The sequence below is a fragment of the Mytilus galloprovincialis genome, chromosome 9 (assembly GCF_965363235.1).
Source record: "Mytilus galloprovincialis chromosome 9, xbMytGall1.hap1.1, whole genome shotgun sequence".
Classification (NCBI taxonomy): domain Eukaryota; kingdom Metazoa; phylum Mollusca; class Bivalvia; order Mytilida; family Mytilidae; genus Mytilus; species Mytilus galloprovincialis.
In genome coordinates, this window is record NC_134846.1 from 18,819,583 (window position 1) to 18,832,061 (window position 12,479).

The 12,479-nt window shown below is 31.3% G+C and overlaps 1 protein-coding gene across 1 annotated transcript; it reads right to left on the bottom strand.

Annotated features, from left to right (window-relative positions):
- Positions 1-9,097: 9,097 nt before the first annotated feature.
- On the bottom strand, positions 9,098-10,712 carry LOC143046675 (uncharacterized). The gene has a single exon (XM_076219784.1). The coding sequence runs from the start codon at positions 10,627-10,629 to the stop codon at positions 9,658-9,660; it is 972 nt and encodes a 323-aa protein (XP_076075899.1). The 5' UTR covers positions 10,630-10,712; the 3' UTR covers positions 9,098-9,657.
- Positions 10,713-12,479: the final 1,767 nt, after the last annotated feature.

Here is a 12,479-nt window from a genome sequence, read left to right on the forward strand (position 1 = left end):
AAATAGGATAACGGACCTTAAATCAATAATTCACCAATTTATGTAGCCCCCTTGTATCTGTCTATTTAGAATGATGTGTCATTAGTGCGAAAAAGTTTTATTGATAAAACAGCAAATGTATTAACAAAACAATTCCACGCTTGTGTGTCCGCTAATATACTGATTCCAACATGCTCAAATCAGACATTAATTTCAATATCAATAATTAAGTTAAAACCAAACTTCTAGTAAATATATTATTGTTATATATCTAACATTTACGGTCCTGCATTCTGTCAATACAGTTTCGGCATTGCACTAGGTCATGTATATATCTGACTGTACAAGCTTTCATGCAGTAATGGTGAGTAAATCAGTGCAAGAACTCACAGATCCCTGACTTAGTGTCTCTAGTGTTTTGTTGGTTTTTTTGTTGTTGTTGCTTTATATTGATCTGATGAGTTAATTAAGCCCTTTTCGCTGATTGTTATATAGTTATATACAAAAGGATATCTATGTGGAATGATTGCCAATGAGTCAACTTTCAACAAGATACCAAATGACATAGAAATCAACAGCAAATCACCCTACGCCTTAAACAATGAGCAAAACCCATACCACGGAACCCCGAAATTAGGACCTTCTTATAGTTGCTGTAACACCACTATCCAAATTTAGGTGGAGGGTTGGATGCTTGCTACATGTAAAATGTTTAACCCAGCCACTTTCCCTTTATGTCTGTCCATAGTCAGGAGCCTTTTTACCATGGTAATCGTTTTTTGTGATATAATATTTGTATTTGATTTATTGCACACAAATCAGTCCGTTATTTTTCTCGTTTAAATTGTTTACATTTATGTTCGATCATAATGAAAAACCTAATGATAAATTTAAATTCAAAGTAAAATTCTCTCTTTGTATTTTGTTTTAGGCACTTGTAGGGAAAGCATTTATTTATGAAATATATGATTTCAATAATATTGTTATGGACATTGTTGAGAAAAACTTAATTTGTCCCTCTGAGAACATATACATCGAGACACATACTATGATTGAGTACTATGTATGTACATGCATGTGTGTGGGCCAAATGACAGAAACCGAAAAAAAATTCGCAGCCAAGCAAAAAGAATGAATACAACTTTAAATATAAACACATATGATCAAACTTTTTTTATGATTATTTCCAGCATATGAAACTTGTTGTAACGTTTCTTTTTTGTACTTCTGGCAGGACCTAGGCTTAAATGTCCGCAAAACATTATTTTGCTCCTCGTATCTCCTTGAGGATTTATCCGCCCTATATCAAGTTATTAGTCTAGCATGTAAATCGTTTAACAACATTTTTCTTTAATTTATAGTTATTTTCTCATCCATAATGTCAGTTATCACATAATATTAAGATTTATATTTTTAATTTAAGGTTGACGAACATTCAGTTTTCCGCTTTATCTAAAAACTAGAGATTTTCTTTTGAATGGACACGATGTCGATGAATGCAAATGTTCTGATTTATTCAGGAAACATGATCTTTAAATAGTACCCAGAAATTAAAGATATTACTTTTTCAAAGTTGTTACAGTGGAAAATGTAATGAAATTATTACCTGGTCAAAATTGCATAAAGTTATTTGTTAACCTAACGGAAACAGACGATTTCCCGTAGAGAACTTCTGCTAAATTATTTGAGCGCGTGGCTTTGCAATGATAACGAGATACTTAGTGAAAAGGTCGCACGCGAACTGCACGCGACACCAACTACAATCAACTGGTATATTAGATCCGCTGCACGTGCGTCCGCATTGATCTTCGTAAATATTCTTTTTGCATTTAATTCTTTTCAACAACAAAAGATTAAAACTAAATTTATATTTTTTTCTTGTTTTCTTGACGATGTTGTGTTTCATATTTTGATTTATATTTTATTTTATAGCCCACCATTCATTATATTTCAATAACAGTTATTTTTCTTCAGATTTCACCTGCCCTTTACATGGATCAGTCAAACTATAGCAAAAAATGAACTTTATTATTATAAATTATTTAATTCCAGACTAAGTAAAAGGCATATTGTTAATCTAATAAGGTATGAAATTGACGCTAGGATAAATTTCAAAGATCTCGCGATACATTTCAGATTTCTTGCCCTCGTTGACACCAATGTATCAAATATCGGATTAATCTTACTATTCCATTATACACAAATTTTCCATTAAAGAATTTTGTTTCAATTTCCTCTTTTCCTTTCATTGTTCCATCCTCTATTTCGACACTAAGAACGAAAGACCGTCGTAACATTGGGAGTCATTAGTATGCACGCGCAGCTTTGCTCTTTTGTAGGGGAGGTTTCGGATTTTCATTTTGGTTATGAAATACTAGAAGAACAAAAATTTTAACTTGCTCTTTTGCTAATGAAATAAAGCAACAAAACATTAATTGATATGATTGACAGGGGTTGTAGATTTCACAGTAAAGTGTGAAAAATGAAACTGATTGTGTTCAACTATGAAAAGGGGGTTCCTTATTAAATAGGGAATGTGAAATTGACGATAAGATCGGAGGGACAGACGGAGATTTAATATTTCAAAATTAATTTATTAGTAATATGTAAAATTCAGGTGTTGATCATATGGAGTAATAAAATTATAACAGTTAAGTGGGTTTTTAGCATAGATAAGAGTAAACCTTTACTTCCTAAACACTTTATGGCACATTTAATGTTCGTTTAATGCAGATACTGGAGATGGATAATTTTCAGACTTTTAAAATCTGAATATTACAGAAATTTCATTTTTGTCATAACAATGGTAATTTGATTACATAAAATATGATTTAAGTTTTTATCAATTTTAAATATTCATTGTTATAACTGTCCCGTGCGTTAATATATTGCACAATTTTTCAGTTCAAAGGTCAAATATGAAAATTAAGTTCTAATTGTTTAATTGGATTAAAGTTCTATCCTTTTTTCTTTCTCAAAATGCCATATGTTATCGCAGAAGAGAACTGTATTATTGTTTTTATAGCAATTTATGAACCTAATCAACGCATAATTAGAAATGTGTAAAAATTGATAGATTAATTATTTGTTTTTATAACGGCACGCGACAATAATAGACTAATTTAAGAATTTAACTAATGATCGAAAGATTAAGCAGCGCTATAAACAAAACAACTATTTTTAGCAAATGATACTTTATATTTTAATAACTGTCAAAGATTAATTTCTAAAATAAAATTAAAAAAAAACAAGAAATTAGAATAAAAAACGGAATTTGATAATGATTTGTCACTTATTTCTGTTTGGTAGGCCGTGACACACTAAATAAACGAACGTCGACGAAAGTAGGATAAATTACGGGAAATTGATTATTTACAACGATTGACACTGCATCACATCAAAGAAAAAAATATGTCTACCATGTGAAATTGTAATAAGATAAGATAATACTGTATTTATCCAAAATAATGAAAACTTATGTACATGTATGATTCTTTTTTCTGATAAAATATTGCCCAAGATAATCAAATACAAGAATTCCAGGAAAGCTTACTGAAAGGTACATTAATTTATCTGCAAAGAGAGAGAGAGAAAGGGGTTCTTGTTTGAGACTGTCTTTAGAGCTGAAGCTGAATAAGTCTCCTATTTTTATTGTTTGCTGCTAGGTAAACTGTTAGGCATATCTGTTTCATTTTTATATTAATTTGTAATTAGCTCCTGTTATATTTTTGTAAATTTAATACCTAATTTTCGCTCTTTTATCAGGGTAGGAGGAGGAGGCACTAGGTTATTTATGTTGTATTTTGGTTTGAAGTAAATAATTAAAGGATATATTATGGATAAAACACATGAGACCTAAATCTCATGATACAGTGGCTGATATTTATGTTGTTGGGATACTGTTTCATTGATCATGATGAGTACCCAAAATCTTTATTTATTTTCGGCTTATTGGTGTAACTCGTTTTTCTATTTCAGAATTCAAAACTCAAATTACAACTTGCAAATTGCAAATAACATAATATTGCAAATTGCAAATAACATATTGCAAATTGCATACAAACATTAAACAGGTTTCAATACGTAGCAGAAAATATAAAAACCAGTTTGAATTATTTCAACCAATATTCGAACACACACACACATCGACACCTTTTTTATTTTACAACCGCCTTAGTGGTTTCAAGGAGCGTTCTCGCCTTGGTGGTCCCATAAAGCGTGCTCGCCTCGGAAGGTCTCTGCTAAGAGCGTGGCATTTAGATGCAAGACTTGCAATAAGAATAATGTCTCCGGATAGGGCAACTTGTCTTCCTTCGAACTGCCATTATGTTACGTTGTGCTTGCTTCGAACTATAGATATTATCTGGTAAAATAAACGGTTTAGTGTATCCGTCTACTACAACGTTGTATATTAAAATGATATCTGCCTGTAATATTTGCCACCGGACTTTGGCACACCAATCCAGTATCTTTATCACTTTTATCCTAACATTCTAGTGAAAGTCACACTTATGAAAATTTGCTATGCGATATTTTAAAATTAGATAATATTTTATTTGGATTGGGATTTAGAAGTTTATGTACGAGCCATGATATTTAATTTCTTAATTTCAAATATAACAATATAATCTCAAATTTAAAGGAATGTACATATTAAATAATTGATCAAAATATTTTAATAAACAATCTATATTATGTTCATAAATAAATACGTATCGAAAATTGATGGCACGCGCGTCCACGCGTCTCGGAGAAATATCCCTGTCAGATTAAGGACACAGACATAGTCACTGTTATTGATCTAGTATCTTTATAACTCTTTCCCTTTAACAATGGGTAGTTATAAAGGGTGGCTATTCAACACCTTCTTCATTTTAGAAATGGACATCTGACCATAGATAAATAACCTCTGGGGCCATTATCAAAGAACAGGGGTTAGAAATCGATTTGTCTTTAGATCATGTTCCGTCAAAATTTAATCAAGTTGAAATAATTTGGAGGCTTCATATCTAATAAATTATATTTGTGGTAGAATTATAATAAAATAAGAACGAATGAAAATATTTTTATATTAAGTTCAAAGCGAACTTTGTGTATCAATAGTTTTCCCTGTCATTCGAATTATAAACATTGATATTTTATTTATTTTACACAAATCCCTGTAGGGCTTTTTGCAAGATACCGCGATAACAACATGGCATTTGCCTTTAAATCACTGGAACCATGCAGTCCATTTTGACGGTGGAATGAAAAGGAAACGGCAATGTTGGTAATCAACATTTGAAAATTTTAGAAAGTTAGGAAAAAATAATGTGTCCGCAGCGTATCTTTAATTTGTCAGACAAAGTGACGTATTTTGTCTAATGAGAAGACGATAAATTCTTAGTCACCTTTGTGTGCTTGTGCAAATTAAATTGCCACATTTGCAGCGAAGCGAAATTAATTTATATACTTCTATTTGTACATCCTCTGTTGATATATGTCACGTTCGGTTTTGAGTCGAAAACATAAGACAGAGAAAACAATTTTTAAACAGATATAATTTCGTATATTTAATTTAAAGCATAGGACAGAATCAGAGTCAACACGCATGTATGAATATTGTTATGCATTTTTTAAACAGATATAGAACCATGCAAACACACATACACACACGCGCGCTCACATGCATATTTCTTATTTCCTTTTCACGTCTGTACATGTAGATATGATGTATTATATCTCGTATATTCGTGTTTCTTTCGCATACGCTTTGACAAATACACTTGACAGAAAAAGACACACGACACACTTTATTATTTTGATAAAATGTCATTAATATGATCGAAAATGAGATGCAACTCTCTGTTTTTCACACTCCTTATGCTTTTTTTCTTCAATCGGCTACTGTTTCTTTTCAAGTTTGTATCTATACATCAATTACCTCATCATTTATTGACATTTGAAGGACAAACCGCCTTACCAATAGTGAGGCGTTTGCATCTGCGTTTTAATAGAGAAATAAAACAGGAAAATAATCGAGCATTACTACGTTTTTAAAAAGCTGTATATTAAGGAAAATTAGTATCATGGTTTACCTTTAACCATTAATGCAAATTTTAAAAAATACAAAGGATTAAATTTCAGGTAAAACCAGCATAATGTGCGCTCATTTGTGGCTATTAATGACCCAAACCCGTAATTTTAGCATTTTATTGTTAATTTAATTTTCACTTTATTTTCGTTCAACCGTAACTAAGCTATTTTGCACAATACAAAACCAAGTCTGCCTTTGAATACATGATTTTAACAAAAAAATATTCCGTGAAAATCTAACATTGTTTCCTTGATTATGACTTTAATTTTATGCGATACCTATTTTATCTTGACCGTTTTAAAACTGAATAAATCAAGGTGCGATCAAAATTCATTTGTTAAAAATTTTACAGACCCGCCTCTGGCGTTCGAACATTTCTACAAATCCAATGAACGTTTCAAAGATTTCATTTAATGAATCTTAAAATTATCTCGCTGTCAAATCCAGGCTTAAGGTTCGATACGGTCAAGACAAGACAACAAAAGTTTACGTGGTCATACTTGAGGGCCACGCGCGCGGCGTCTTTTGATTTTTCAACCTCGCGACTTCAGAATAAGTCCTACAGAGCACGTGCTGTGTGGTGTATTTATGATTGTTTCCCCCCATAATAGTTCATAATTGACTGACCAAAAGGGAAGAAAAGCAATAAAATTAAATAAAATCATTAATAATCAAAGAAATGATTATACACGATTTTCATCTTAATGATTTTATTGATGTTTTTGTGTGAAAGTTCATTAATTTCGTTTGCGGTAGAAGATTACTATTTTTATTTTAAAATTTTGAATATTTTCCTCTTTAATTGCCAATTAAAATTTTGATACTATACTGGTTCGACTATGGCGATCTCTGGGCAATCGCATTATTTCTATAAGAGTCGTACATTTTGCAGCATATCGACAATTTCTTTCATTTTCTTTCTCTTTCTCTTTCTTTTCTTTTCATGGTGAAAGAAAAAATACTATCTTCGTTTTAGTTAGAAATTGACAGTCATAGATGCAACGCAATCATCCCATTTATACCATAAATTAAAATTTATTACAAACAAAATTTAAAACTGAAAAATACCAAACTCCAAGGGACATTCAAGACGTTCCTTCCGAAAGGCACCAAGGCAACAGGCTAAATCCTTCCGAAAGGCACCAAGGCAACAGGCAAAATCCTTCCGAAAGGCACCAAGGCAACAGACAAAATCCTTCCGAAAGGCACCAAGGCAACAGGCAAAATCCTTCCGAAAGGCAACAAGGAAAAAGGCAAAATCAAAAGCTCAAAGACTTCTAACGAAAACAAAACAACTGTTATATTCCTTGCTTAGTACACACATACAGTAACATACATTCTTTAATTCGGTGTTCTGAGGATAAATATCTTATTTTAGACTTTTCGTTATATTAGACAAGCATTGATTATATATGTGCATAACTTGTCATCATGCAAACAGCTCCAGGGATTAACGTACAATGCAAGGAATTAGAAAATGGATACACATCGTTATGTATTTAAGCTCTGTTTCAAGCTTCACGGAGAGGATTTCACACCCTTCATTTAGGTCGAACAATATGCAATGATATAACAGAACCTAATTTTTGGACGATATGATTAATTGTTCATGTATTGAATATACTTATGTTTGCAAGACTTTGTTTGTTGCTGTACGTTGATTACCTTTTGAATGAATTAACAGGTCAACATTTGCTGTTACAGTACATGCTATTCAAAACCTTTTTTTTTCAAAAAAGTAGTCGGGAACATAGATTCATTTGAGGATTTTGTGATTAGGCCTATTCTTCATAGCAACATAGCCTTCCGGATGACATGTTAAAAAGTTGATACATATAAAAAAAAAAAAGAAGATGTGTTATGATTTCCAATGACAACGCTCCACAAAAGACCAAATGACACAGAAATTGACCTACTAAAGATCACCACCATACGGCCTTTAACAATGAGCAAATTCAGCTCAAAACAGCAGTTTATTTGTAACCTGTATACATATTTTGGTGTAAATAATCTAATCTAATCATAATTAAAATGTTATCAATAAGATATAAACGTGTGCTGTTTGTCAGGAATATTTTTATATAAGCCTTGTATACCTTTATCTTATACATGGACAACATCCTGACAAAGATATATCCCCCTCCGATACCAGTCTTCAGAGGGTATTTGAATATAACAAACGGAGAAGAAAACACACAGGCAAGGATCCAGTAGGTTTATGAAAACTATCTTTTAAATAAGTGTGCCTTGTAAATTTTGCATGAAGTGTTTTTGCTTAATTTGGTTAATGAATTAGAACAAAAAGAAACAAAAACACACATCATATTCTGTTTCAGTAAAAATCTATCTTTTTAACAATAACGATTCCTTTGTAATTTTTTACATAAAGTGTTTCTTTTTATCTGTTCTCCCCTTCAGTTTGTTAATATTCAGACTCTGGTTAACTCTAGTTAATATTTTGCGTGTGTTAAAATTGTATACCTTTTCTTTTTTTAGTTGTTTGAAGATGCATTAATGTGTTGGATAGCTGTCTCATTGGCATGCAAAATTAATGTCAGATACCACATCTTTTTATTTTATATCTTGTGTAGGGAATTTTTGTTAATTTCCCCACATTTACAGAGAGATAAAGTAAAACTTTGTTATAGTTCTATACCCTCAATGTATTCTTCTTCCTTTACATTGTGCATTATATCAGGATCCCTTGATTATATTAGGATTTTTCCTAATGCTTTTTTTGGTAATAGACAATTAACTATGGTTAATTGTACAAGACAAATTTCAAGCTCGGAATAAAATTCTATAATAGATTAGTTTTTAATATGTATATCATTCAAAATTAGAATTTTTCGTGAAAATAAAACTTTTATTTCGAGCTGAAAATTTGAATGTACTTCAAACAATACGGTTCAAATACTCGGAACATTGATAACAGTGAAACTGACAACAGTGTAAATGATTGTAATAATGTCGATTTCATCACTCATTAATGGGTATTTATTATCTTTCTAACATGGTCACGACAAACAAATGAGACATGAATGAAATTATATATTTATTTATTTTCAATTAAATTGAAAATGTCAATAATATTAACAATTTTAAATTACAAAATAGTTGGATTTCCCCGATAACAAATAGACAAGTATGGAATGTGTAGTATTGTAGTATTGTCTTTAAAACGACATGATAAATTCACACTTGTAAAAATAAGATTTGTAATAAAATCTGTTAAACCGTGAAAAAGTACAACTTCGTTATCAAATTCATTTACCTTTAAGCAAATAAAACATCTTTTGAACTTCTGGTTTTTGTAATGATGTACAAATTTGATAGATCTCCATCATAATTATATAATAAATTACAACTTACTACGAAAAAAAGATGATTTTGATAAAATATTATGTAAAGATAATTCAAAAATAATGAAATGTTATTTGCATAGCAATTTTATAAATGTTTACAAAAATAATTTCCTATATACAAAATAGAAATAATTTATAATTAGGAAGCACAAATATATATCACAAGTTCCAAGATACGAAATCTCGTCAAAATACAACAAAGCACAGTTTGTGAAAACGTTCATTTCACAGTCACATTCACGGGAACATTTCATAGGCGAATCCGTCAGAAGTGTCTGAGTATTCTGTTGGACTTCCAGGCTGCGGTCTTTGATACATAGAATTCCAATTACATGATTGTCCATAATTAGTAAATCCGAGAGACGGATGCGCCATGTTTTTCACAATATGTCCATTTGGTAAATTTTGGTGCGAGGCAAACACTGGCGACGATGAAGAAATAGGTGAAAATGTTTCTGAGTATGTTACAGGTATATCTCCATTTAAGGGAACACGTGAGGTAGTTGTTACTGCATAAATATCATGCTGCTGAGCCTGGAAATAACTGTCTTGTATACTTGGCACTGGTGACGGGGTCTGACATGTGAATTGTTCCGCTTTACACAGAAAAGAAGATTCCTGTGTTATAGCACTATTTGTGATATTGTCTCTTGAAGTCACTTGCTCGATTTCAGACACGGCAACAGAAGTTTGTGGAGTTTTGTCGACCATTTCCAAGGTCTGTGATAACATCCATATGTAGTTGTGTGCCATTCGGAGTGTCTCTATCTTTGTGAGTTTGTTTTCACCAGAAGTAACGGGTAATATCTCTCGAAGAGTCTCCAAAGCATCGTTAAGTCCGTGCATACGGCTACGTTCTCTGTCATTAGCTTTTGATCTGCGGGTTTTCTTGATCTTCTCTACAAGAGCTGGACTCCTATCTCGTCGACGAGACTTGTTGTAGCGTTTCCTCTTTGGGGGATTTTCAGCTGCCGGTAAATCAGGTTTAGGTAGTCCTTTTGTTTTAGTGTCTGGAGAAACATTATTAAAGTTTATCTTTTCTACAGTTGATGCTGCGCTGAATACGTCGTCATTTTCAAAATCGTATTCCGATAAACTATCAGCTCTGGAAATTGACGACTGTGACGAATATGGATAAGCAGTACAAGGACTGCTGACGCTACTTGTTGCTGGAGACAGCGAATAGCTGGAATCAAACTCCGACTTCATGTTTGATTTAAAGTTTAAATAAAATAAAAGTAACTTAATATTGTCGCTATGATCGATAGATGAAGAATGTGACTTCTGTTTGACCGAGCAGGTCTTTTATATAAAAATTTGATCAAACGGTCGCACGACAGGTATTCTCATGCAAATGATTTGATCAATGACACTTGACTCGTGGGGCGTAGAGATTATGAGATCATCCAATCAAAACTAACGATCGTGCCGTAGGTCACGTGCCGGAGTTCTCAATTATCCAAACATGGAAATTACTTGTAAAAACAGCCCAATACTGATTAACTGAAATAAGGTGAAAAAACACTTTCTCGTGTCGTTAAAATCTTCAAAGAGTTTTTCACCTAAATAAATAACGGCACGAGTAGGGTTGAGAAATCTTAAATAAACAGACGCCGAGATTATTTTTAACAAACATACTTGTAATTTAATTTTTACACTTTAAGAAAACTAAACTTTGAATAAAGAATATACCGACAAATTTTGACAGATGGAGCACAATTTTATGGAGTTTCGTTTTTAAAGTAAACAAAAGAATTCTTTGCTATGATTGAATTTTATTGAAAACAATTTATATTAATTTATTGTGCTTTTTATCTTATATTCTCTTCAATAATTGAATTAACTTTTCAATATTGTACCTTTATTATACAAATTTCATTTTAGTATTAATTTGAGATTCATATCCTTCATCCTTCATTAATTAAAACAAAAACTTAAGTGATTAAACTAGTGAACTAAAATTTTGAAGATTCCAAATTTTTGTCATTTTTAACATGCAAACTTAGACGAAATGGATAAATATTACATTACACACTATAATTAAGTTTGATATATACAAAAATAAAAACACAAAAAAAAAGAAAAAATGTAATAATATTCTCAACTTGTAGTTTTAGTTTTGTTGCAAAAGTTTTTTTGGAAAATATTTATTTATCTTAAACGATACTATTCCTTGTAAATTTACCTGATACCGTTCTTTAAAACGCAATACTTAATAGCGATAACCATGTTGATATCAGATGATGTCAATAATACTATTTTTTTTTTTATCTTTAAATGTTTATTTCTGTTGGTAAAACTTCAATGAATAATATGCCTAACCATTTATGGCGACTTAATTTTAAAAATGAATAAGCTCAAAGCTACCTATATGATATAGAGCGATGATATACCAATTTAAATAAAAATGACGGAATATCAATAGAACAGGTATAGGATGATTAATTGGACAAAAAGAAGCTGAAACATACATTTATAGGAATCCCCTAACATAAACATAGATTGTTGTTATATTTAGTTTCATTAATCTAATCACTTACTGTCGTGAAATTGATATAACGAGTACATGATTTTGGTACAAATATATTTTTTGTGTTTTAGTGTAATGTATAGTATAAAGGTGTAACATAAAAAGAATCTAGAATTCATGTACATGAATTATTAACGGATGGAGAAATAGTGCTTATGAAACTAATCAAATTGATTTCATTAGTGTCAATTTCGGGACTCGATAGGGGTATTTCTAAGATGAGAGAAAAAATAAATTTTACCAGCTTTCCGTAACCAATAATTTGAATAAATCAGGATTTATACAATTTTATTTGTTTTATTTAAATTCTCTTTTCCGTATTCCTATAAAAAAAAAAAAGCTTAAAATGCAAAAAGATGCCATCAGAACAGGAACTCCGTGCTGCAGTCCCCAATAGAAACAGCAAAGGCAACCGGAATATTAGGCCTTGATGTGAAAATTGTTGCCTTTCGACTAATATCATTGAATTTCTTTTCCAGCTTATGAATCGAAAATTTGCCATCGTGTAATTGTTTTCCTTATAATGTTT